At 38.8% G+C, this 26,580-nt stretch overlaps 1 protein-coding gene across 1 annotated transcript in view; it reads left to right on the top strand.

Moving 5' to 3' along the window:
* TLK1 (tousled like kinase 1) overlaps positions 1 to 25,559 on the top strand; it is a 93,487-nt gene extending 67,928 nt beyond the window's left edge. The window contains exons 11-20 of the mRNA XM_080927146.1: positions 3 to 191; positions 3,562 to 3,628; positions 12,929 to 13,026; positions 14,034 to 14,115; positions 16,162 to 16,343; positions 16,497 to 16,666; positions 16,990 to 17,125; positions 20,034 to 20,145; positions 21,200 to 21,307; positions 23,454 to 25,559. Coding sequence (XP_080783272.1) covers positions 3 to 191; positions 3,562 to 3,628; positions 12,929 to 13,026; positions 14,034 to 14,115; positions 16,162 to 16,343; positions 16,497 to 16,666; positions 16,990 to 17,125; positions 20,034 to 20,145; positions 21,200 to 21,307; positions 23,454 to 23,630 — 1,321 coding nt within the window. The 3' untranslated portion in view covers positions 23,631 to 25,559. The remainder of the gene's footprint in view (positions 1 to 2; positions 192 to 3,561; positions 3,629 to 12,928; positions 13,027 to 14,033; positions 14,116 to 16,161; positions 16,344 to 16,496; positions 16,667 to 16,989; positions 17,126 to 20,033; positions 20,146 to 21,199; positions 21,308 to 23,453) is intronic.
* Positions 25,560 to 26,580: the final 1,021 nt, after the last annotated feature.

Here is a 26,580-nt window from a genome sequence, read left to right as displayed (position 1 = left end):
AGGCAGCAAGAATGGGTGAATCAACAAAGAGAAGATATTGAACGACAAAGAAAACTTCTAGCCAAACGAAAACCTCCCACCGCTAATAATTCTCAGGCACCTGCGACCAATTCTGAACCAAAACAAAGAAAAAACAAAGCAGTCAATGGAGCAGAAAATGATCCCTTTGTTAGGCCAAATTTACCACAACTGTAAGCTTCTTTAAAATTTTTCACTTACATTGTTAGTAGTGAGCAAGAATGCTAATAATGTTATTGTTCATAATTAATATTGCAAAAACAAAAGTTACAGCCAGGGAAGATATTAACTGAAAAGTTATCTGTTGTGTAAAACATTTTAAAAAGGAAATAGCACCATGCCATGCTAGTACTGGCTACTTTCTGGTCCCTGTGGTCTCGCTGCCTCCATGGCTAGCCCCATGCAGAGACTGCCCATCTTGTGGCTCTCGTGCTGTGAACTCTGCTCACATTCCCAGCATCTGACCCCTGTAGTTATAGTTACAATTCCCAGTTACCCGGTAAAATCAAAACTCTAGAGGCTAGCAATTTATCAATCAGATCTATATTAGTAAATTCTCATCCTACAAAATGTCCACACAGTAAACTCAGAGCCAGTTGATATCGATACAAGCTGCCCACCTAGATAAGACGAATTGTCCTGTAATAATTTATCTCTTATAAGATATTCATAGCTACCCGCAGCTATTTAAAGCCACATGGATCTGGGTGTCCTTCTCTTCCTCCATCTTCCGTCTCTTCCTCTCTTGCCTCTCAAAAACTCTCAGCTCACCTCCTTTTTTTACTTTCCAGTCACAGGCTCTATACCTGCCTTCTGCTTACAGACAGCATTCTACAGTTGTCTCTGACATAAATCTCCAAGCCTGAATTTTTTAGTGGGGAGTAGGATTTACCCTTCTTGTGTATCTGCATCAGTTGGCTATATCAATCTAGTGTTCAAATTAATGCACCTTTTGGTGTTTATTTTCTGAATGTATAAATGCAGTTCACAGTTAGTTTCAGACATTTGTTTCTTTTCTGTTTTATTTCCTAAATTTCCTACGTCAATTGCTCTTTGTAATTTAAAGAACAAACATGCTTAAATAATAGTTTTATATTTATAGAAGATTTGGGAAGCTGTACAAAAATTTATGTGAGTGAAGATGTAGATACTCTTGGATGTTCTGTGTAGAGATACATTTGTGTCTCCTGTTGAAAAAAGGTGCTTTGACCCTCATTTCTGCCATGTCAGGGACTTTAAAGCAACAAGCAAAGCTCTCATTACAAACACACCTGCTTCATTTGGTCCCTCTACACATATACTGTCCAGGTCTTTTGTCTGCACTGGTTGTACCCTGTTCCCTTGCATAATATTTATTCATTAATCTTCGTTTTTATTCTCTCTCCCCTCGGTTCTATTTTTATCAAGTTCTTTGCTTTCCTCTTTATCTCTCTGTGTTGCTGGGGTAATCTTTAATTTTTGGGCTCAAGCACTCCTGCCTTCCAAAATCTAACACTACATGAACAGACCAACACAGCCACTTTTTTAAAATCTATCTCGAATTACTTCTTCAAGTCATTCCTAATTTTGTTCTAATTCCAATTAGAACACCCAACTGTTGGTTTAAAAAGCACTAAGGTTCTATATTTAGCAACACAGTAGCTATCTTGAAAGTGTTAGGTTTAAACTCTACCCCTAATAACACCTAGTCCTTTAACACCCAGTCCTGGCATGGTGTTGGGAACTGAACTCAGGTCTTCTGGAAGAGCAATAAATATTCTCCCAATCATTGATCTGTCTCTATAGCCCCATAGATTTTTTTTTTTTAAAAAAAAAAAAAAAATTTCATTAATGCACATGGATAGCAGAAAATCTAAAAAGCTACTATGTGTCGGATTCTTCTTTTGGCCATGTTGAGGCTGACATTATAGTTACAAGACATGCCCTGGGACTGGGAACCTTGAAACTGGCATATGTGGTCATCTCAAACTATTCGTATGCAAACTTTCTTGGAGAGACTATTTACAGCTTTTGTCATTTCTAACATCTGTAATCATAAGATGTTAAGAAAGATAGAAGCCTACAGACTGAAGGAACTCCAGCAATCTGTATGACTTGGAATTTTTCATGGTACGTTCTTGCTTCAAAAATCATGCTTTAACTTTGATTTTTTAAATACGAGATTTTACCTACATTTTTAAAATTAAGGCTTTAAAATTCAATGCAATCCTATAAATGACCAACTAAAAAAATTTACGTAGTTTGTCAAAATTCTGAACCATTCTGTGATCTGTTGATGGGCCCAAAGTCATACTTTTAAAGACCAGAAAACAATGTTAGTAGGAAAACTTGAACAGGTGGCATATGTGTATAGAAGCTATTTGCTGTGATTTAACTGACTTTTTTACCTCATTTTTCTTCCTGCTTCTTTCTCCTCATCCATATGTACATTGCAGTAGTTGCTGTATACATTACATAGAATGAAGTAGTTCATTCTACTGTTTGTTTTGTGACCGGATCTAGCTTTTAGCCCACATTGGTCTAGAACTCCCCATCTCCTTGCTGTGGCTGAGACCCTCATGAGCGATGGGATTATGGAGGTTTTTCAGTTTTAGGGAGTGTGCTTTCACACCAGCTACAAAAATCATCTTCAAATTTGTTCTATCAGGCTTTAGTAGCTGACAACAGTTGCTGTTCTCAGTATAACCCTGTAATTGTGTTACTCTGAAAATAGGGAAACTTAATCAGAAGGTTTTACTGTTTTGCTCTTAAAATTTTTTTAGTGGAATACTACCTAGATTCTTTGTTTTGTTTCTTTTGAATGCCATTGTTTTGGAAGTAATGAACTTAAAGGAAAATAGAATTTATACTGAAGGATCTGAAGGACACTGGAATAGAAGCAGCTCTATGTCTCCCTCAGAACCACACATATGGGCTTCAAACAGGACCTGGGTGTGAGGGATGAAAGCCATCCTTTCAGAGTTAAGCTACAGCATGAACACTTTGTGACGTTTTTTTTTTTTCCTTCTCAAATACAGGATCCCCCCCCCTCCCCCCGTCATATACCAGCCATGTTCTAAGGATCTTAGCACTTACTGTAGCCAGTGTCAGAGATGCCCACCCTACCCTTCTCCCCATGGCTAATAGCCAGAGTGAATTAAATAGTCACTCTTACGCCACCTTTTGTTTTTCTCTTTATAGCACATGCTCTATTTTTTCCCCTTATTTTTCTACCTCTGTATCCTTACTGTCGATTGTAATCTCAAAATAGTGTAAGAACTGTCTTTCTTTCCACACATTAGCCTTTATATTTTGAATTCTGTAACATCACTTGATACATGATACCCATTGCATAATAGTTAATTACTCTAGCCAGAAATATTAAATTATTCTGAAGAGTATCATAAAAATGTTTTCCGGCTTCTGTATTTTAGGCTTCAATTTACCAGTATTTTAACTTGCATATGCAGTCATTTTTTATTTATCATGTTTTGTTAGTTTTTTAATTTTAAAAAGGTACTAAGCATTAATCTCAATGTAGAATTAAAATTTCACTTTTGACAGGCTGACTCTGGCAGAATATCATGAACAAGAGGAAATTTTTAAACTTAGACTAGGACATCTCAAAAAGGTATGTGCAGCCCGTACTGGGTTTCTAGTCTGTTATCAAGAATGTGAAGAACTGCATTCATTTCTTTGGCTCAATTCTTAATTTATTCAGTACTAAGTGTTGAAATGTTTTTATTAAAATGCATACCCAGAAAAATTTTATAACCTATGAACAGTTAATCCAGTTGGAAGTGATACAATTGAGAAAAATAGTTGCTGTGAGTTAAGTTTCTGCTCCTGTATCACTATACTTGTTTGCAGCTGTAATCAGTCCTTTGTTTTTATAGGTCTAGTTTTGATGCAACTCATTTCCAAATACTAGTAGAGATTTTTTCCCCTTCAAAATGAAGTTTTGAACAGACCAAAATTTTTCTTCTACTCAGTCTTTTATTCTACTTCCTGCTTATCAGTTATCTGATCTGATAATAGGATGATGTCTAGATCCGATTGAACTAAGTAAAGACAGTGTCTGTGAGGCTCTTCTGAGGAGTAGAGAGGGCTGGGACCAAGAGCACCATCTTCTCCATGCAGTTGCTCCTGAATTACATAATGAACGCTGTTTGAGATGTTGGTCATAGAGTATGCAGAAAACTCTACTGTCACCATGCCACATTTGCATATGCCACTTGTCTTAATTAGAGTTTTACTGCTGTGGACAGACACCATGACCTAGGCAGCTCCTAGAAAGACATTTAATTAGGGCTGGCTTACAGGTTCAGAGGTTCAGTCCACTATCATCACCAAGGAGGGAGCATGGCAGCATCCAGGAAGGCATGGTGCAGGAGGAGCTGAGAGTTCTACAACTCATCTGATGGCTGCTAGGAGAAGACTCACTCCCACATGGTTAGGAGGGAGTTCTCTTTGCCCACCCACACAGTGACACATTTCTTCCAACAAGGCCATGCCCCCTAACAGTGCCACTCCCTGGGCTAAGCATATTTAAACTATCACATCACTGCTCAGAAAGCATCAGTCTAAATTGCCTGAACAATAAATCAAAAAATGGTTTATTTTGACTGTCTTTTGTTTCCCCAACAATCTGTTCTGTTCTGGTGTGATTGTTCAGTTTTCTCAAGCTCTTTGAGATACACACACACACACACACACACACACACACACACACACGAAGCCAATTCTCTTTAGCAGACAGAACTGTAGATAGAATTGTAGCAATAATACAACTGTTAATGAACTGTGAGGTAAGAGAGGACCTTTAGTACAGATGAGTCACAGTATTGAGTGTCCCACCTAAGCTATTTTTACAAAAAGGAGATTTGTTTGATGCCCCATATAAAAATTCACCAAGGGCAAGTAAAGGTGCAACTTGGCAACTCAAAATCTACACAGTGGAAGAAACGAGATTATCCTGGTCGTCTGTCTCTTAATGCCCACACTTGTTCTGTGGCATGTGTGGTATATACACATTTGAACACACAAATAAAAAATAAAATTTCTAGAGCATTTTAGTGCTTTAGTTGAACACAGTAAAATTTAGCATGTGTTTTCAGGTGAGACCTTGATAGTAGAGGTATACTGTTTGAGTGCTTATTTATACTGTGAGTGAGGAAATCCTTAGTTATAGTACTATTGAGGCTGTGTACTAGTTACACTATTGTTAAGTGAATCCTTGGTTGCTGTGCTACTAATAGTGTGCTAAGCTTTGTCTGGAGGTCACCATTCATGCATGTGATAGCACATTTTCATTTCTCTTTCTAATAGCATTCTTATATCTTCCTTATTTTGTTAGATGAAACCAAAATTTTATAGTAGTTGTCAGCTATGTATTTTTTAATTTTTCTCAAGTCTCCATATCTCATTACTACCATATTGTTTTCTCTGCATTGCATTTTTTCCTAGTTTACATATCAAATTTTCTTAGGTTTCTAACATCTATTCAACCAATTCCCAACATAACTCTTTTTGTTTTTTGCCATAAAGTGTTGTGGGACAAAGTGTCAATTTACAGTGCTAAAAGTCTTAAGGCTTACAGCTCAGGGAGGGTTTTGGGTGAGAAGAGTGAATGTGTTTATAAAGGAAGTTGCTAGAAGTGCACAGAGATAATAAAACCAAGCAAGTAATGTCACCTTAGAGAGCAACTAAATAGGAACTGCCTGCTTACAGCTGGGTATTTATGTTTTAGTTGTTCAATTAGAAAGTAATAAGCAGCGACTTAATTTGTATTAAAAATAGGTTCCTAAAGCGCAGCTAGAAAGTAGGTCATTCTGTTGTGTTAAAAGGCCGGAGGGCTGGGGTGGGGGGGCATAAAAAGGACAGTCTTGATTCAAGAGAAAATTTTGTCTTACCATTCCTAAGCTCCAGGGTTTGGTAGCTGTCAGAGCATACCTCAGCTGTGAGTATATAGTTTCTGCCATAGGCTGGGTCTCTTCTGATCTGTGAATACCTGATGCTTGTGGAACCGTCTGAGTAAGTAACAGGTCAGATAAGGGTGTAGATTGGAGCCCCACATGTTAGACTAGCAAAGATCTCTCTATGCCCCCCCTTCCTTCTTTTTCTTCTCTTTCCCTGAAATAAACTCTTAACATAAAGTAGGATTAGTATAGTAGGCTGATTAGTCTTCAACTATAAGCATATTCTTGTTAAGGAACACAACACCATGAGAATTTAGAAGATTCATCTTCCACCTAAAATTGATGATTTGTGATGTGATATAGTTCACATTCTGTCCATGTGCATTTCATACTCCATGGTAACTGAAGAGGTAAACAGTATGGAGAAGCTTATGTACTATTAAGTGAATCCTAATGTTCAGTTTATGTCTATGTATGCTACTGTGTAGTCTTAGAAAACACAGGTTTAAAGTGTGATTAAAATGACGAAGGAATCTTCAAAAGGATATGACTTAAAGTAAATAAATTTTCTTCCAAAAATTTTATTGTAAACTTACTTAAGTGCTTAGTATTGTGTTCGTCTTCTAGGATTAGGAAGGTCACTCTTTGGTGTCTCTTGGTATATTAAGAAAGCCAGGCTTGGTGGCACCCTCCTTGTATCCCCAGAACATGGGCAACTGAATTCAGGTCATCACCAAACACCCTCTACACAGTGAGACTACTGTCTCAAAAACAACAACACAAAACAACCCCCCCCAATTCCAAAGTACAGAATACTCTCCTGTGTATATGAGGCCTGGGTTCCCTAATATTTATAAAGAAATGAATTGAATTGTCAGGAATTCATGCAGTCACTGCTCACACATTCATAAGTAGCTTGTTTGCTTCTCCATATTGTTTACCTGTTCAGTTACCATGGAGTATGAAATGCACATGGACAGAATGTGGACGACATCACATCACAAATCATCATCTTAAGTGGAAGACGAGTCTTCTAACAGAGGAGACAGAGTCTGCCTCTCTTCATTCTGGGGTGTGCTTGATTCCACAGCTTAGTTGTTTTTCACACACATTCTTCTCTTTCACATATTTCCTTCCTTTGAAATTATGTTCACACTAAAATTATGTTTTTTGTTATTAATTGATACATGGATTTTTTTCAATTTACTTTTAAAGGACATTAAAACAACACTTTTAAATAAGATTGTTTTTAATTAATTTTAATTAATTTGCTTGTTTTTATACATTTGAGTGTTCTGCCTGTATTTTTTTTTTTATACACCATGTGTGTACAGCCCTAGGAGGCTTAGGTTGTTTTGACTCCAGGAACTGGAATTATAGATGTTTGTGAGCTGCTGTGTGTGGGAGCTGAGATTGAGCCCAGGTCCTCTGTGAGAGATGCCAGTGTTACTAACCCCCCCCTCTCTTTCTGTCTCTCTCTCTCTCTCTCTCTCTCTCTCTCTCTCTCTCTCTCTCTCTCTCTCTCTCTCTGTGTGTGTGTGTGTGTGTGTGTGTGTGTGTGTGTGTGTGTGTGTGTCAGACAGATTTATAAGGCCTGGATATAACCAGTTTGTAATTGAAACAGGGATAGGCAAGAACCAGCAAACACAAAGGTATCAGCCTGAAGCAATCAGCTAAGCAATTGACAGTCATCTCAGTCTCTACTGAAACAGAATCACATCCAGCATGCCACCTGACACCATTTCTTTCTCTCTTTCTCCTCTGCTCCTTGCGATGTGGCATTCATCTCTCCTTGTGCCTCGTTCTGAAGAGATAACAGTGTAGCAACACCTCTGCCACTGACACCCTGTTCTCTGACCGGTATTGGCGCCTGCAAAGAGAGACAAGCAGTGACAGGCAGCAACTTCAGTGCTCACCCCCATGGTGACCTCTTTACAGGCTGAGAACAAGCCCACAGCTCTTTCTCACCCCTCACAGTGGAACATGCAGCCAGTTGAAACGGACAAGACTGGATTGCCCGAAAGCCTTTTGAACAGTGGAGAATACAGGGCATTGGTTTTAGGTGAATTGACTTCCCATATTCCTGACCAACTTTGGTATCTCTTTCTCGGCCTTTTTAGAATACTTACTGTCATCCAACTTATCAAATCCTTAGTATGATCACAAAATAAGTTCTGTTTGTGACATTTCTTGTCATTTAGTTTTGAATTAAAATAATGAGTAGTATAACATCAGATGGCTTACTCTTTAGATCTACTTATTCACCTCTGTGTTTGTGGCCATAACCAAAGGAAACCTTAAATTTCCTCACATAAGGCCATTCTGTACCTGGTGAGGGCAGGAGTAGGGATAGTTCTCAGGTATTGCTGGTGGAAGTGCCCCGTGCTTGAGAAGTCACACTGACACCCACACTGACTTCTTGCTGTGTGTGGGCAGGAAAGGTGCTGAGACATGTGTTGGAACTCTTGGGTTGACACATTGTCTTACTGTTGCTTCCTAGTCACAGATGAGTGGAATGTGAAGGATGACTGCTGAGAGAGCATGGAACTAGCTATAGATGGAAGCTGCCATAGGCCCCTCCTCTTCCCCAGACGCCTGGGACAGTCTGGGGCAGTCTGGCTTATAATCAGAACCCAGACTTGGCAGTAGATGATAGTCACTTACCAAAATGAAAATTTGGAGGTAAAGTTTTCATTCTTTAGTGTTTAATATTAACTTATATGTTTAAGCCGTAGGATTTAAACATTTTTGTAGGGCTGGAGATGTACTCACCTAGTAAAGTGTTTGTCTGGCATGCTGAATCTAGGATTCTATACACCCCAGTGTATCTAGTGGAAGATCAGGAGTCCAAGGTCATCCTCAGCTACACAGCCACATAGCCAAAGGTAGGCTATGTGATGGTCTAAAAAAAAAGGTTTGGTTATTTGTTGTTGTGACTGTTTTAATAGCACAAGTCAGGTTTCTTTCACTTAGAGCATGCTGAGTTGTTTAATCTAGAAATTATTTAAAAGGACACCAATTTCTTGGCTACTGGCCATTTCTACTTAAAACTATAAATCTATGCTATTTAAATGCACACACATAATGAGTATGTTAAAGCTGATCCTTTCCCATTGTCAGGTAGAAAGTTTAATCTTGGTATACTATGTGATCCATCAGTATCCTGAAAAGGTTCAAAGGAAGTAGAAACCTGGAAGAAAGGACCACCTTGGAAATGGGCTGTACATGGCCTGCTAGACAGTGTCAGCACCTAGGTAGTATTTAAGGGATTCTGCCCCTATAATATAGCAGTTTAGCAGACTAATACTAAATATTCTACTTTGAATTTGCCAGTCATTGGAATTCTTACATTTATTTGCAACTGTTTAGACAGGGTTTTGCTTTGTTTACACAAAATGGAGAAATGTGTAGAGGAACAAACCTGTCTTGTTTAGCATTCATTCCCAGTTAAACATTTCAGTGTATAGATCTGTGCATTTGAAGGGAGAATGAAACATACAGCCACACGAGCCACATAGCCTCAACACTTCTCTCTTAGGAGAAAATGAGGAACACTCTGTGAGGGAAGAGAAGGAGATCATTAGCAACAAGCTTGGAATGGAGGTGTCTAAGCTGCTTAAACTCATGTAGGAAAGAAAGTGTTCTTCTCACTCATGGCAGATGTCTGCACTGGAAATGAGAATAGAAAGATAATATGTATAAGTAGAAAAGAGTAGACATGAATTCCAGAGTTTTGTGTCTCTTCCTTTTTCATCTACACAGTCTCACGCAAGTTGAGATAAATTCAGATCTGTTCTGTATTGGAAATAACTGTTCCACTGTTGGCTCATATCTACATAATAAGGATAAAGTTGATAAAGGATAAATTGGTGGATTTCTCTTCTCTCTCTCTCTCTCTCTCTCTCTCTCTCTCTCTCTCTCTCTCTCTCTCTGTGTGTGTGTGAGAGACAGAGAGAGAGACAGAGAGAGAGAGAGAGAGAGAGAGAGAGAGAGAGAGAGAGAATGAGTAGGTGGGCAAACGGAGTTAGAGAGCAAGAAGCTGGAGTAGACATGATATTTTGTAACTCATGAATCAGGGCATATTGTGTTGTCAAAAGAGACTATGAATAAGGCACATTCTTGTGCTGAAAATATGTCAATAAATTATTCATGTGCAGTGGACATGGGACTTACTGTTCATGAATTTAAAAGTATTGGAAGGTAGTAATTTGCAGGTCATTTAATCAGGCAGTATTGAAATCTGCTGTTTATATGACTTGATTTTTGTGTTGTATATCAGAATATAAAAATGTGTTTTCAGGTATGGTACATATTGTTAAATTGCCTGTTGCTGCATTTTTGGGCTTGAATAGAGAAGGGATACATCCATTTATTTTGTGTTTGATCACCTTGCTTACCACTAATCTGTTCTTACTAATGTTCCTTGTACTCTGTAACTGCCTACAGAGACCAGTTCATTTCCAGAAATATCCTTGTTTAAGACTGTCTGTGCTTTACATAACTATAAGTAACTAGTGGAATTAGAACTTTATTTTTTTAGATCGGATCATACTATGGTTCTATTGTGATTAGTTGTGACCTCAGACCATTCTCACTTAAAAGATGAATGTCATTCTCTGGCAATAAGAATATAGCCTATAGAACAGACCTTTGGAAATTATCTGATGCAAGGTAACTTAGCTGTTTTGACTCATGCAGCTATATTCCAACTAGGCCATACCCATTCTTATGAGGAGATGTCATTGGACAGTATTGCCTCTAGCATTTGCTTAGACAGTGCTTCTCAACCTGTGGGCTACAACCCCAACCAGATACTCCGCATATTACTTACATTTTGATTTGTAATAGTAGCAGAGTTATAGTTTTGAAGTAATGAAATAACTTTGTGGTTGGGGGGTCACCACAACACAAGGAATTATATTTTAGGGTCACAGCATTAGGAAGGTTAAGAACCACTGACTTAAAAGAATGTATACGCTTGATTGGGCTGCCATAGTAAAGTATCAGACTGGTTGCTTGAGCAACAAAAAATTTATCTACTTAGTTTCAAAGTCTAGACCAGGTTTTAGCAGAGATTGGTTTTAGTGAAGACTCTCTTCATGACTTATAAGTGGTCTGGGGTTGTGTATTCAGGCAGGAATGTCATCTGTTAACACATCTTGTCACGAAGCCTCACCTTCATAACTTCCAACAAACTCCATGTTCCAAAGACCCAGAATTAAGGTCCTTGTATATGAATTAAGGGAAAACATATTTACTCTTTAACCTTTTTCTCTGTGAAACTTGGGAAAAATTTATTAAAGTTGCAGAATTGTATCCCCCTTGGATATGTTCTAGCATTTTAAGGTTTAAGAATCACTAGGTTCATATGGGAGGTGTAGATATAGTTCATACTTTTCTGTAGAAACTTCAAGATGTTTGTTACCTCTATTGTATAATACCTGATGACTATAAAAACTATTACTCTGTTCAGCAGTTTAGTTGAATCTTTTATTCTGTAGTTAAAGATTAAAATTCTGGGGCTGGAGGGATGGCTCAGCAGTTGAGAGCCCTGACTGATGGGTTCAAGTTCCAGCACCCACATGGCAGCTTAAAATGTCTGCTACTCCAGTACCAAGGTCAAATGCCTTCTTCTGGCCTCCTCAGGTACCAGGCATGCATGTGGGGCACAGATAAACATGGAGACAAAGCACGCATATACATAAAGTAAAATTTAAAAATAAATAAGTAAAAAGGCCAAATTTCTGAAAATACACTGTTGAAATTGCATCCCCATGTGGTAATTTCAAGTAAAATTGTAACAGATATTCCAGTTGCTATTCTTATAGGCTTTGTGCATTTTATCAGACCCTTTGAACTTTTACTAGCTTGCCAAAAGCCAGTAATGTAAAGAGAACAGTCAACCTCTTCTGGATTCTGGAGCTAAAAATGTAAACTTTATCATACTTTTTACCTATCTGAAGGGCTATTTTTTTTCTACCTTATTAAGACAACCAGGTTAGCTGTACAAAAAAATGTATTGTTCTAAAGCTTTTAAATTGATTTCTTGTTTGTACAGTGAGTCTTTGATGTTGAATGAATGATATTGCTCTTACCACTTGGTGTTCGTGGGTTTGAGGTAAATCTGAAATATATAATAAGAGTGAGCTAAAATACTGAGAAATAACACCTAGTCTATACAGTAGATTATACTACATACATAATAGGCTACCATAATGTTTGTTTATTTAACAAATACTTTTATTCAAAATATTTTAGAAAACTCTTATATCCATCTGTAAATGTTCTTAAATTAACACTGACAAAGGCATATGTGTGTGAGGAGGGAGATAATACATTTTCTTGATATGCTTTGGTATCTTTAAATTTTTTAAAAAAATGTGTTTCAAGATATGAAAATGCATGCATCAGTATATACTGAATACTTTTGAAGTACATCTTTAGAACTTGGCTTTATCTGCTCTGCTAACTGAGGATCTGCCATTGCTGTTCATAAGTTTTCTTATGTCTTTAAGATTATAGGGGGTTATCCAAAGAGTGTATTTGTAGTCCAGATTTTATTAGGTTGTAGCTACTCTCTTTCTCCCCCTTACTGATTTTATATATATATATATATATATATATATATATATATATATAAAATACCTTCATTTGTTTTGTGCTAGTAAATTTGTTCCTCTTAAATTAAAATTGGGTAACCTATTTTGTGGGATGGGTCAGTTTTCTATTGCCTTGAAGTCAGTCACTCAATGTAGACATTATCAAAATAGGTTCCTCAGAGTACAGAAAAATTTGAGCATTCATGTACAGCTCTTAGGTAGAGGATGGCGTGCCACAGTAGGCCTTTGCTCACGTCTGACTCTGAGGTGCTAAGAGAGTACTCTGGTCTTCTAACTCAGTGGTACTTTGTAATACACTATTGTTCTTGTCACTGACAATGGATGCATGGATAAAATACCCTTTTATATCATAAATAAATAGAGTTTGTTATGGTTTCCCCTTTTCATCTGCAGGAAGAGGCTGAAATCCAGGCGGAACTGGAGCGTTTAGAAAGGGTCAGAAATCTTCACATCCGAGAGCTGAAGAGAATAAACAATGAGGATAATTCACAGTAAGTCGTACATTCACATATGACAGAAGGCCCAAGGGAGAGCAGAGATATTGTGATTTCCCCTTTGTACCTCCCAGTCCTGTCCTGAAATACCCACTTCTGGATATATGAAGTGGCTTTCTCTTTATTTCACACCTAATGTTCAAAAGACAGATGAGCTGCCTGAGAGCCATCTTACCTTATTTCCCCTGTCATTATTTTTTTCTTTAATTTTCGATGGTAATTAGTAAATCTGGAGTTAGTTTATTTTGTTTCCTCCCCATAACCTGTAAGCTTTTTGAGCAAAATCATTATTTTGATCTTGTATCAAAATACATACAAAAAAGTAAAATTCTACTAATGTGTATTTACAAATGTTATTTTAAAGTCATTGCTGTCAGAGTGTAAATTTTGTAAACTTTCAACAAAGCCTTCCATGTGAAATTTGTACTGGTGGTCCACTCAGTCTGACCCTCTCTTTTACACACCCCTTATCTGTAAAAGAGACATAGTAGCGGGTTTTGTTTCATAGGATTGGTGAAAACTAAAACAATGAGCTTATGTAAGTGTTCATTAAAGTTTTTTTTAATGTTTACTTTCAAAATTGATGAATAGAAATTCAAAGAAACTAAGATATAACCATGAACAAAGACTAGTTGATAAATTTTTTTCAAATATAAGTCAGTACTATAAAATCTTGATCACTTGTAACTCATTATAAAAATATTTTTGTGATAGAAGTGGTTTATGAGGAATAAGTGTTTGCTATCAAGCATATTGATAGTTTTGGGAATACTGTTAGAGGCTTGCTGCTACAGTTACAGTTTGTAAGTGCTACAGCAGGACACAAGTGATGTATTATGTAGAAAGACTGGGAATATAGTAGCTACTGGCTGGTATTGGAAATTAATAGCAGAGAAACTGAAACAGACATGGCTAGGAGTAGTCAAGACCGGGCATTAATGTGCTCAGAACTCCTTGTATTCTTTTAATGTGCCTCAATAGTTTTCTTCCCCTGCCCTTTTAAGGTTCAAAGATCATCCAACGTTAAATGAAAGATATTTATTACTTCATCTGCTTGGAAGAGGTGGCTTTAGTGAGGTGTATAAGGTAGTGTGTCCTGTTCTTTATGATGATATGGGGGGAGGTGGAAATATTTGGCTTTTGTGTTCTGGTTTTAGATGGGCTTTTATCCTCAGTCTCATTACAAAGAAGAGTTTATTGTGGATTTTGTTTTCGTATCTCTAGGGTCTGAACTCTGATTGCATCTACACGTAGTCTTAATTTGTTCTCTCAGCCATTGAGATGTACATAAGACTGAGGATCCAGCCTTGCACTAAGTCTCGCTGTCTCAACTGCTCAGTCCCTCTCTGTGTTGGTCATTTACTCTTTGTTCTAGTTTGCCTCTCTCTTTCTGTGACAGACACTTGACCAAAACAAGTTGGGAAGGGAACAGTCCTACAGTGAGCAAAGCCATAGCAGGAGCTCAAAGCAGATGCTGGAAGCAAGGGCTGTGAAGGAACACTGTTTACTGGCTTGGTTCCTCTGGTTTGTGTGTTTTTTTACATAGTCCAGCACCACATGCTCAGGGGTGCCACTGATGACTGGACAGTCTGATCAAGTCAGTCTCTCAAAGCAGAGCCCCTTAGATAACGTTGGGCTATGTTGACCTGACAGATAAGCTAAGTGATTTTCTTTGTTGTTTTGTTTTCTGCTTAAGCTAGTAAGTCTCTGGAGACCTTTTAACAAATCTATAAGTTATTTGGTGCTTTTTAAAGGGGCATCTTTGCATATAAGTCACCATGAAACTTAAACTATTTTCTTTAAAAGCATTTGGTGTTTAAAACTTTTATGGGGGACAGGGTGTCACAGTAAGGGCATGTCCTGCTCTCTCAAAGGACCTAAGTTCAGTTTCAAACACCTTTGTTGGAAGGCTCACATCTGCCTGTAATTAACTCCAGCTCAGGGTGTTCTGATGCATCTGGCCTCTGCAGGCATCTGCATTTTTGTACATATAAATAATTTAATATTTATATATTCATGGTTCAGATCACAGGGTGATCACCTAAAGTAAAATAAAAGGTTTAAAACACTTATAAAGTATGGGAAATTTAAAAGTACTGACCGTATTTTTGTTCTTCATGAAGTGGGCTGCGTAATTGGAACAGTTTTTTGAGGGAGGAGACATTTGATAAACTTGAATATAGATTAGATTAGGAAATATTAATATACTTAGGTATGGTGATATGATCTTTTAAGGCCTTATCTCTTAGAGATAAATACTAAAGAATTACCAAGACTTTATTTTTTAAACATTATAAGGGGGATAAGTCAGTTTACTGGAGGTAGTGTTTAATTAATGGTAGAGCACTTGCTTAACCTGCACAACACCCTGGGTTTAAATTTACATACTCTTACCTTAAAGGACGGTGACATGATAGAAGGAATAGATGACATTTTTTAACTGGATGGTAGGTGTATAAACATTCATCATGCTACTTCTCCAGTGCATGTTAAATAATTTCATAATAAAGTTTTAAGAACATGTTGGTTGAGGCTGGAGATTGTAGTTAAGAGCAGTGGTTGTTCCTTCAGAGAAAGATGTTGAATTCCCAACACCCACATGGGCAGCTCACCACCATCTGCAAACTTCTGTTTCAGAGGACCCAAGGCCATCTTCTGGTCTCTGCAGGCACTACATGTACAAGTGCACAGATAACAGAGGCAAAATACCTATACACATAAAATAAAAACAACTTTAAAATTAAAAGAACCTATTAATTTTCAAAAAAGTTAAAAGCAGGGAGTTGCTAAGAAAAGATAAAAATACTTTGTCTTCTGTCATGCAGAAAAGCATCATAGCTATTTGTGTTGCCAGTTGCTCCCTACAAAACTGCACATGTAAAGGAGTGGGTCCATATTTAAAAGAATGCTAGCTTCATTGTTTTATTGTGATTCAAAATATTAGCATTTAACGAAATTGAAGGTAAAAGTTTGTGTTGAGTTTTTACTTTAGTTTTCATTGCCATGACATTTCTGTCTTATTTCTTTAAGTAGAAAGGATCACTAGTTATTTCAAAAATTATTATCAAAATTAAAATCTGTTTAGGTGTTTGATTGGTGTGCGATGTGACTGTTTTCTGCCTTAAATTGTAGGCTTTTGACTTGTATGAGCAAAGATATGCTGCTGTGAAGATCCACCAGCTTAATAAAAGCTGGAGAGATGAGAAAAAGGAGAACTACCACAAACATGCTTGCAGAGAGTATCGGATACACAAGGAACTGGATCACCCCAGAATAGTGAAGCTCTATGACTACTTCTCCTTGGACACAGACACGTAAGTAGACAGCTGTGCGCATACAGAGCACTTGAGCACTGCTTTTGTTTCCGATCCTGCAGTGATGGTGCACACACTCTCATCTCTCAGCATTCTTAGTTACTGGATAATGATTTTGTACCTTTTCTGCTGGTCGTTCTGTTGATTGTGTAGGTTTTGCACAGTGCTAGAGTACTGTGAAGGCAATGACTTGGACTTCTACCTGAAGCAGCACAAGTTGATGTCTGAGAAAGAAGCTCGGTCTATTGTGATGCAGATTGTGAATGCCTTACGATATCTCAATGAAATCAAACCTCCTATTATACATTATGACCTTAAGCCAGGTATTTCAGGAAATGTGTCTTAACAGGGTTGGTGTTTGGGGGGATGGGGCTACTGTGGGAGGTAGGGGTTTTGTTTGCTTTTTTTCTTGTATATTATAACAGGGTTTCACTCTGTAGCCTAGGCAGATGAACTCAGAGAGACCCACCTTTCTCTGCTTCCTGAGTGTTGAAATTAAAGGCATATATCACCATAATCAGTCCCCAAATATATATTTATTTACCAAACATACTCTTATTTGTAAAAATTATCCTTTCATTCATATATATGGTGTGTGTGTGTGTGCACACGTGCATTGCTAAAAACATTGTACTTTGTTTTTTAGGAAATATCCTTCTGGTAGATGGAACGGCGTGTGGAGAAATTAAAATCACTGATTTTGGTCTGTCCAAGATTATGGATGATGATAGTTATGGTGTTGATGGGATGGATCTGACTTCTCAAGGGGCAGGCACTTACTGGTAAGCGTAATGGCAAAGATTGAAAATTACAAAAAGAATGGCTTAGCATCTGCATATGACTTTAATATGTAACAGCCAGGAACTTCCAGTGTGAGTCAGAAATTCTGAGTTTCTTCTGTGGTGCTGAGTGATGTTTATGATCTGAATAAGTACTTTTGCTGATATAATATCCCAACTGTTTCAAGTAAGAACGCCTTTGAACCTCAGGTCTTCTGTGGAGGTTTTGTGATGTGTGTGTATGTGTGTGTGTGTGTGTATACACACACATATATATGATATACAGTTTATTAATTGTAGATTGTGGATAAATTCAGCATATTCAAAGTCTTCAGACCTGACTCAAATTTTTTTTATTGTAGCTATAAATCTAGATAGAATGATGACATCCTAGGTGTCTTAAGGTTACTATTGCTGTGATGAAACATTACAGCCAAAAACAAAAAAACAAACGAACCAGGAAGAAAGGGATTATTTTGGCCTACACTTGCACAGCACTGTTCAGCATGGAAAGAAGCCAGGGCAGGATCCCAAACTCTGTGACTCGAGCTTCCGTCCAGTTATTATGACACTCACCAGGACCCTGCTCATTTCTAAACCCATGACAGTGGGAATTTTCAAACTTACTCAAGATTGCCAGAGTGGAGAACATAGACTAACATTTTCAAAACTAACCTAGTTCTCAGAATAAATGAGATTAGCAAGAAGGGAGACCTTGCAGGGAAGAGAGGTCATATAATTTCACTGAACAGGATTCCAAGTGCACTGACTGTTGAAGGCCCCAGGGAAGCCCAAGTGGAACCATTCCCTGAGTTGTGTTGTCTTTGCCTGAAGAGAAATTCGTCCTGTTTGTGGATATTTGTAAGCCACATGGAAGTTATATCATCTGCCTGTGGTGCCACCTAAATAGACACTGCTTTCACAGTGAAGAGATTGTCTCTCAATCTTATAATCTCCTAAAGGTTAATAGTCTCAGTCAGAAGTCTTGTGCACTTTTATGACAAGGCTGTTCTTTACAACAGAAGTCCTAAAGCCTTGTAGTGCATAAAAAGTTTTTCTTTTCTGTAGCACACCCATTGTTTGTTCCTGTCATTACGTCTTCACTCTTGTTGAACACCAGGAGGAAATGTCCCTCTTACAGGTGGACCTGCGTCAGGACATCTTGTTTTAGGGACTGTGCAAGACAACAGTCATGATGTTCTTATGTAGAGACATAGGACTTATTTCCAGGCCAGATGTGGTGGTACCCAGCCATAGGAGGTAGAGGCAGATCTCCGTAGTTGATGGCCAGCCTGGTCTACAGAGTGAGTTCTTAGCCAAGGATACATAGTGAGACCTGTCTCAAAAACAACAGCATGTATTTTCTGTAGAAATTGATCCCCCCTCCCCCCAAAAAAGAGTTCAGTGTTGCCGCCGTAAATTGTTAAACCAACACTGAGCTCCCAGTGTGTGCACATGCGGCTCTGCTTTCACGAGCTCTCTGGACTCGTGAATGAAAAGACACACACACCCAGCCTTTACATTTAATAACCCTTAACTTGCTCAGTGGCTGGGCATTTTCCAACCTCCCCTGGCTAGCTAGCACACACTCCCCTCTGGTATTCCTGAGTTACCACTTTCTAAATCTATATATTTTATCTTTGCTGTCCTGCTTCTTCTGGGTAGCTCCTCCCGTGGGGCTGCTTTCCCTTTGCACCTACTTTCCATCCTCTCCTTCACAGCATGGTCGTCCTGTGCCTCTCTCACGGCTGAGAATTCTCCCCTGCCATGATGCAGATCAGCGAGTGCACCGCCTGCCAGGGGCTCTGTGCCTTAACAGTTTACTGCTGCACAGTGCTGCATTACTAACTGTGCATTTGGGGACTGGGATGATTCTTTCAGAGGACACGTGTATAAAATACTTGTCACTTAGGAAAAGTCAGCTTCATTTCTTCCTCTTACTGATGTCCAGTGCAGCCAGGTCTGTCACCTACAGGATTGTTCCTACACTTGCTTATGTGTGGAAAGATGCTCAAGAGCCAGGCTCCTTTCACGATAGAATAGAACTGAATATTCTTAAGTGAGCCACAGTTAATAACATTACCTGTGATTACTATTTTTAACTTGTCAAAAGTTTTTTGAGTTTTGAGATGCTTACATCTCTGATAGATTGTTTTACTTATAACTTAAGATAAAAATTATTTTTACGAACTTTGACATATCAAAATAAGAATTTATGGATAAGCAGTTTTAAATTTTAAAAGTTAATGTTTGAATGCTCAGTATATTTCACACACTGACTGGTAGTGCTGGAAACTGCACAATAAACCTAAGCTCCCTGCATGTCTCACAGTCTAGTGCAGTGAATGCTGATGCTTTTGTAGATGCACCATACACCCTTCCCCTGACATGGGGAAGGAAGCCATACTCTGCGTTGGCAGGTAAAGAGAAAGCTCATGCCCAGAGGTGAGTGAGTAACTTGACTAACCAGCATGGGGTAAGAGAGGGGATAAAGGTGTTTGCAGATTTTGGCATTTATATGGTGGATTAGGATAGGTTATGTTACAGTGAGAGAGATGAGATCCTATCTAATGTGAATAAGTAAAGGCTTTGGGTGGCTTAAAGGAGAGAATCTGTGGCCTGGCGTGTGTTTTAGAACTACACACAATTAGACAGTGGTTGAGGTGGGTCGGAGAGTGTCTCTTCTGTTATTAGAGGTTAGATGATACTGTCACAATCTCCAGTGAGAGTGTTTTTAGTATGAATATGTTTTCTTACAAAGTTATATTTTTGGTTCAAATGAACTAAAACTTTGACTCTTAGCTTTTATTGGTGAAACAGTTTGTGTGTAAGTAAATAAATTAAGCACTCTAAGATTAGAAAAATTTAAACTAAGCATTGTGTTCTTTCTTTTCCCTCCTGTTACTTAAAGGTATTTACCTCCTGAGTGCTTTGTAGTTGGAAAAGAGCCACCGAAGATCTCCAACAAGGTTGACGTGTGGTCAGTTGGGGTCATCTTCTTCCAGTGCCTCTATGGTAGAAAAGTAAGTTGTTACACCAGCTTCAATTGTATAGAGATAAGTTAAGGTGATTGTTATTTTTTTTAAATGTGTAATTTTTCATTAACTTAGAATCAAGTTAGCTTCTTTCAAGGAAAGGCACATTTCTTGATTATTTCCTTGGGTCAGAGTTATTCAGCAGTTGATGTGGTTATCTCTCCTCCTTACCATCTTTCCCAAACATTTTCTGTTGACAACTCTGGAGGTGAGCACTTTGCAGGCATTCACTCCTCAGTTCTCAGCTCCAATTCCTGCAGACAGCCGGCCTGGGCACCATTTCCTCCCAAAACTCCTCAAAGAATGCCAAACCTCTGTTAATATTAGAATCAGGAATGCAAGTTGTCATGTCTAGTTGGCCCCTGCCCAATCTCCATCACTACGAGGAGAGGTAGAGAAACCTGTCTAGATGTGCAGCATAGAAAGACTGTTTTTGTTTGCTCTCGTGCTGAGAATAACATCATGACCAACTTGGGCAGAGAAGAGTTTCTAGATTGGTTTACAAATTACAGTCTACCATCGAAGGAAGCCAAGGCAGGAAGCAAAGCAAGAGACCACAGGAGCACTTCTTACTGATTTGTTTAGCTTGCCCAGTTTGCTGGTTTGTTTGCCTAAGGACCACCTGTCCAGGAGTAGCCCTCCCTCACCAGTAGTCAATTAATAAAATGAACGCTCCCATAGATCTGCCCACAGGCCAGATTGATAGAGGCAGGGCCTCAGCTCAAGTTCTCAGTTCCCTCTCCCTTGTGTTGAGTTGTTAAAAACTGACTCCAAACCCAGGCGTCCTGGCTCTGGACCCATTCCTTCTGATCACAAGAGTGACAGCCTCACTGCTTCTCTGGCACACACAGTTTATCTTCTGAAAACTGACTAGATTTTTCAGCCTGCTCTCAGCTATAATCTTTGTTTCTGTGAGACCACATCCAACTTTCAAGTAGCTGAGGACAAGATGTTAAAATACAAATCATTTTTGTGGTGGGCTCTGGTGATTCTTTGTTTTAAATATTTTATTTCAATATTTTATTCTTTTTTTTTTTTAAAGCCATTTGGTCACAATCAATCTCAACAAGACATTCTACAGGAAAACACAATACTAAAAGCCACAGAAGTCCAGTTCCCTGTAAAACCAGTTGTAAGCAGTGAAGCCAAGGTATTAACCTCATAATGTTCTGTGACTTGTCTGGGCTTTGGTTCCAGTGTGATCAGTGCTTCAGTGACTGTATCAGCAGGAATGGCCACCACAGCAGAGCTGCTGCTGCGCTCTGGGGACAGGCTGCGCCGGCCTTGGATGAGCTGCTTTTCATCTTTAAGCACTCAATATGCTTCCTTAGTCTATGTGCGCAACAACTTGTATTTCTTCGAAAATTAGGAAGAAACCACAACATCTGGACCGTTTATTACTTTTAGGTCTTCTTCAGTCTGCTTGTTGTAATACTAAGACACTTAAGTATACAAAAAATGGGGCTGGAGAGATGGCTCAGTGGTTACGGGCACTGGCTGCTGTATCCGAATCAATTCCCAGCAACTACACACCTTACCACCTCCTGTAACTCCAGTTCCAGTGGATCTGACACCCTCGTCTCCACCAGGACACACACACCAACATTCATGCAGGCAAAACACTCATACAGATAAGATATAATAAAACACTAATTTTAAAAATAAGTATTAGGAAGAGTAGGTGTAATAATTGCTATCATTTCTATGGTGCTTTTATATACACTGAATGTTGTTCTTATAAATCGAGAAAACAACCACAATGTACAAAACCACCTTGCTTAAAGTCTTGTGCCAGACTCAGCAGTGTCCTGCTGACGTGACACCTTGTTCTCTGTGCTGTGGTGCGGTGGGTCAGAGGTCGATACAGTCGAGTCCATTCCGGAACCTGTTCCTGTCTGTGTGTGTGAGTGAGAACTAGAGCCCCACAGAGCCTTTCCTGACGTGCCTGTGCCTCCAGTGCCCATGGATGTGTGCACACCCATGGAGATTACTTTTCTGTCTGTTAATATCAAAGACAAATGGATCTCTGTGAACTGAAGACCCGCATGTTCCTAAGAACATTGCAGTTTCAGTCCTGCCTCCATAGTGAGGTTCTCTCAGATAGTAACAAGCACAGCTGCAAGTTGTTTGCAGTCAGAGCTGCCTTTATGCTTACAGAACGCTGCTTTTCTGAACTTGGTTACTGGAAATTATCTTCTTTGGATTGGTTTTTTGTTGTTTTGTTTCTTTTTATTTTTTCTTTTATTTTGGTTTTATTTGGTTTATCAAGGCAAGGTTTCTCTGTGTAGACAGACTTGACTTCAAACTGACTACCTCTGTCTTCCCAAGTGCTAGGAGTAAGGGTATGTGTCACCATGACTGGTTTTGTTTTCCTTTTTTGAGATTGGGTCTCATTCTAGTCCAAGCTAGCCTTAAATATTTAACATAGCTGTCTCCCTCACAGTGACCCTCCTGTTCCCGGCTCTACAGGGCTAGTAATTCATGAGGCACAGTGCTTGGTGGCTATAATAATTTAGCAATGAATTAACAATATATATTTTTTAACATGGTTTTGGTTTAGGGTCAGGGTTAGTTTTAAGGGTTTTGTTGTTTGTTTTGAAATTACTTACTATGTAGTTCTGGCTGGCCTAGTAGAACTCACTATGTAGACTAGCTTTAGACAAACCAAAAATGAACCAAAAACAAAATCTAAATAAAGATGCAGAGTTGACCTAGGAAACAGAAACTGTAATGGGACTTCTGTGCCAACATGATCTTCATCTAAAGGCAGCCATGCTGAGTAGGGGGAGGAGAGTAAGGCTGAGAATGGCTTCTTACAATTTAGCCAAACAAAATTGATAACAAAATGTAATTAGAATCAGAAAAAAATATAAACAAAAGATACCTTAAGAAGTTTGTAGGGGCTGGAAAGATGGCTCCGTGGTTAAGCACCCTGGCTGTTCTTCCAAGGATCTGGGTCCAATTTCTAGCACCACATGGTAGCTGATAACTATAATTCCACTTCCAGGGAACCCGACATCTCACACAGATTTGCAGACAAAATATCAATGCACATGAAATAAAAATAAATTAAAAGTTTTGTAAGTAGAAATAAAACTTTGCGGCCAAGGACAGCAGTACTGATTGTGGCTATGATATGCTAAGGGGGTGTCCCTGGAGGGCTTGTCACTGCTACCCCACCCTATAAAAGCTGGTCTGTTTATAGTCTTAACTTTGTCCTTGCTTCTGTAGGAGTGCTGGGTTGGTATTTAGAAGGTAGAAGATAATTTGTGTTGCTCTCTCTCTCTCTTTCAAAGGCCTTTATAAGACGCTGTTTGGCTTACCGAAAAGAAGATCGATTTGATGTGCACCAGCTGGCAAATGACCCATACCTTCTGCCACATATGAGAAGATCAAATTCTTCAGGCAACCTACATATGTCTGGGCTGACAGCAGCTCCCACTCCTCCTTCTTCAAGCATAATTACTTACTGACTCCTCCAAGATTGGCATGATCTCTTCTCTTTGATTGGCTTCCAGATGCATACTTGAATTTGAGTGCATTTGAGTGTTTGTGATTTTTGTTTTTAATATGGGACATGGTTAAGCAGTGTTTGTGAACTAAAGCTCTCCATGGAGTCCTGTGTGTGAGAGTGGATCATGGACAGTGACTAAGTACACACTCCTCACTGCCCTGGAGCAGCATAAAACAGAAACACCACGTTACAATAGAACAAGGAGGACTCTGTAAATAACGTTTATAATACTTAAATATATTTGATTGTTACCAGAGAGTTCTAATATGAAGGGTAGTTTTTCATTATTTAAGAACACACAGAAGAATGATGCGACATTTGTAACCCGGGAGCTACAGTGCCTGGTACAGCGTCAGCACTCGGCAGCTGGTCTACAGAAACCAAAGCAAGAACTGAGTGACAGCGGCCGTTGTGTTTTCTGACAGAATGTGAGAGTTAGGGTCTTTGGACAGTTGTGTTTTGTCATTTGCCTATTCTGGCTCTTACCAAGTTGTACCTCGAAACCACATGTCCGCCGCCCTATCCCCAACCCCTCTTGACTGGGTGTGTTAAAGGCAAGCTGTCATTTCGGACACTTTGCACCTTTAACACAAAGAGCTGCCTATTTCAAATCAGTTGAAGTTACTAAATTATCGTATTTCCAGGGCTTTCAGTGTTTTAGAATTAACATTTTTCTTTTGTTTCCAGGCTTGTTCATTAAAACAGGAGACAGTGTGTAACCAAAAGCAGGCCAGTTGTATGCAGGATAATGATGAATTCCCTTCTGGCTCTATTGTAAACTACTGTACAGATGTTGGATTACAATTACTGAGTTTCAGCAGCTTATTCTTGTACAAATGTTTAAAAATATGGCTTTTCTAATTGGATATTGTATTTTTTTTAAGTCTTCTTGAAGGCGCTTTAATTGCTGCTAAATGATATTGCTTTTTTGCTATAAAAAATGGAATGACCTTGAAGGCACAAGTTGACTGTACATCATCGATATTAAAGCAGGCATTCATTAACAATCAAGGCATGTAAAACGATCCATGTTGGGCATATTGAGTTCTTTAAATCGTTTTTTTTTTTTTTTTTTTTTTTTAGGTTCTAGAGCTGTGGAACACATAGAAACTAGATTTATACATTGTTCATGGTTATTCTACATTTCTAGAAAGTTCTTAGCATCAAGGTGGGATGATAGTCCCATAGAATGTTTCTTGTGGTTTGTACAGATTTGTTAAAATGTGAACATTTTCTAACTGCCTTGTGTGGTAGAAACCAATATTTTCGGGGGATGCTATATTTCATTCTTGTAAGGATTTTTTTATTGTCACATTCATAGTACTGAGACTTACATGTAAGTTGTCCATGGTGCAGAAAACAGACTATCCCTGCCAGACACCCCTTAACATGTACAGTTAAACTGTGGCTCTTACCTGGTGTTGCAAGCCATTTTGTTTGTTTGTCTTCATTGTACATAGACACATTGTCTGTTTAAGATGCTGCTGGAATTATAGAGAATGTAGCCAAACAGTAATAAACAATGACAGTAAAAATGTAAAGCCTGTGGAAAATTACATTCAGAGACCCCCCTCAGATTTAGGGCACTGACCTAGCCCCGTTTACTTAGAAGGCAGATGAATAAGTTTCTTAAGCATACTCAGGACAAGAATGAAGTGTTTCCGGCTATTAAAGTTAAAAACAATGTTTAGAGATGAATCAACTTACCCATGTCTTCTAAAGGTTTCCAAACATGGATCTTAATAACCTACTGGTACTTGGGCTCAGTGAACCAGTGTCACCTTTGTGCGGAACGGAGGCTTTTTGCTAAATAACTTGCGTGTTACTCTGGCAGTTTCCCCCATTTGTTTGCTTGTCTTCTGGAGTCAGCACTGACTGCAGGTAAAGTGCACCGTTCTCATCCTTCAAAGTGGCTGTACGGGTTGGGGTGTAGTTCATCGGGAGAGTTCTGTTCTTAGCTCGTGTGGGCTCAATCCCCAGAATACTGCCCCCCAAGAAAGTAGACGCACTTTAATAAACATGAATGTAAAAAGAAGAGCAGAAGCTGCCGTGACGATGTATGTGTTGAGGGTGGGAGACGTGTGGTTGGTTTTCCTTATGGCTACCTACTTTTCCTACGAAAGAACTTGAGTTTAAATGTTAACAAACATATCAGGTCCTTTAGTTTCACTGTAAATTTTTCTATGTTTTTTAAATAATTTTTCCTCTGGATATACTAAATTCCAGTCTTTTGAATATTTAGCTTAATTCGAAAACTGCTTTGGCAGCTAGTTTTTAAATTGAATTTTTGGATTTTTGGCTCATTCTGTAGTGGTTTTTGAGTATGTCTAGCTTGATAATTTGTATCTGAATTGGCTTTTCCACCCACAGTACATCCCCAGTTACCTTATCTCCTTCCCCCCATTATTTAATTTATAGAGTTTGGTTATGTAGTCCAAGCTAGCCTCAAAGTTGATGTAATCCTCCTGCCTCAGCTTCCTGAATGCTGGAATTATATATATATGTGGGCTACTTCACTCTGTATAGTGGTTTGAACAGGTTTGGTCCCCATAGATTAATGTGTTTGAGTGATTGGCCCGTAGGAAGTGGCACTTATTAAGAGGCAGGTGTGACCTTGGAGTAGCTGTGGCCTTGTTGAAGGGAGTGTGTCACTGTGAAGGTGTGCTTTGAGGTCATACTTATGCTTAAGCTCCACCCAGTGCGGAACAGTCTCCATTTGGGTGCTTTCAGATCAAGGCGTAGAACTCTCAGCTCTTTCTCCAGCATCATGCCTGCATGCTGCTGTGATAATAATGGACTTTTTCTGAACCTGTAAGCCAGCCCCGGCTAAATCTTTATAAGAGTCACCTTGTTCATGGTGTCTCTTCACAGCAATATGATTCTAATATGTGGGTCTCCCTGCCCTTGTG

Source organism: Micromys minutus (genome assembly GCF_963924665.1).
Source record: "Micromys minutus genome assembly, chromosome: 13".
Classification (NCBI taxonomy): domain Eukaryota; kingdom Metazoa; phylum Chordata; class Mammalia; order Rodentia; family Muridae; genus Micromys; species Micromys minutus.
This window is presented reverse-complemented; position numbering and strand designations above follow the sequence as displayed.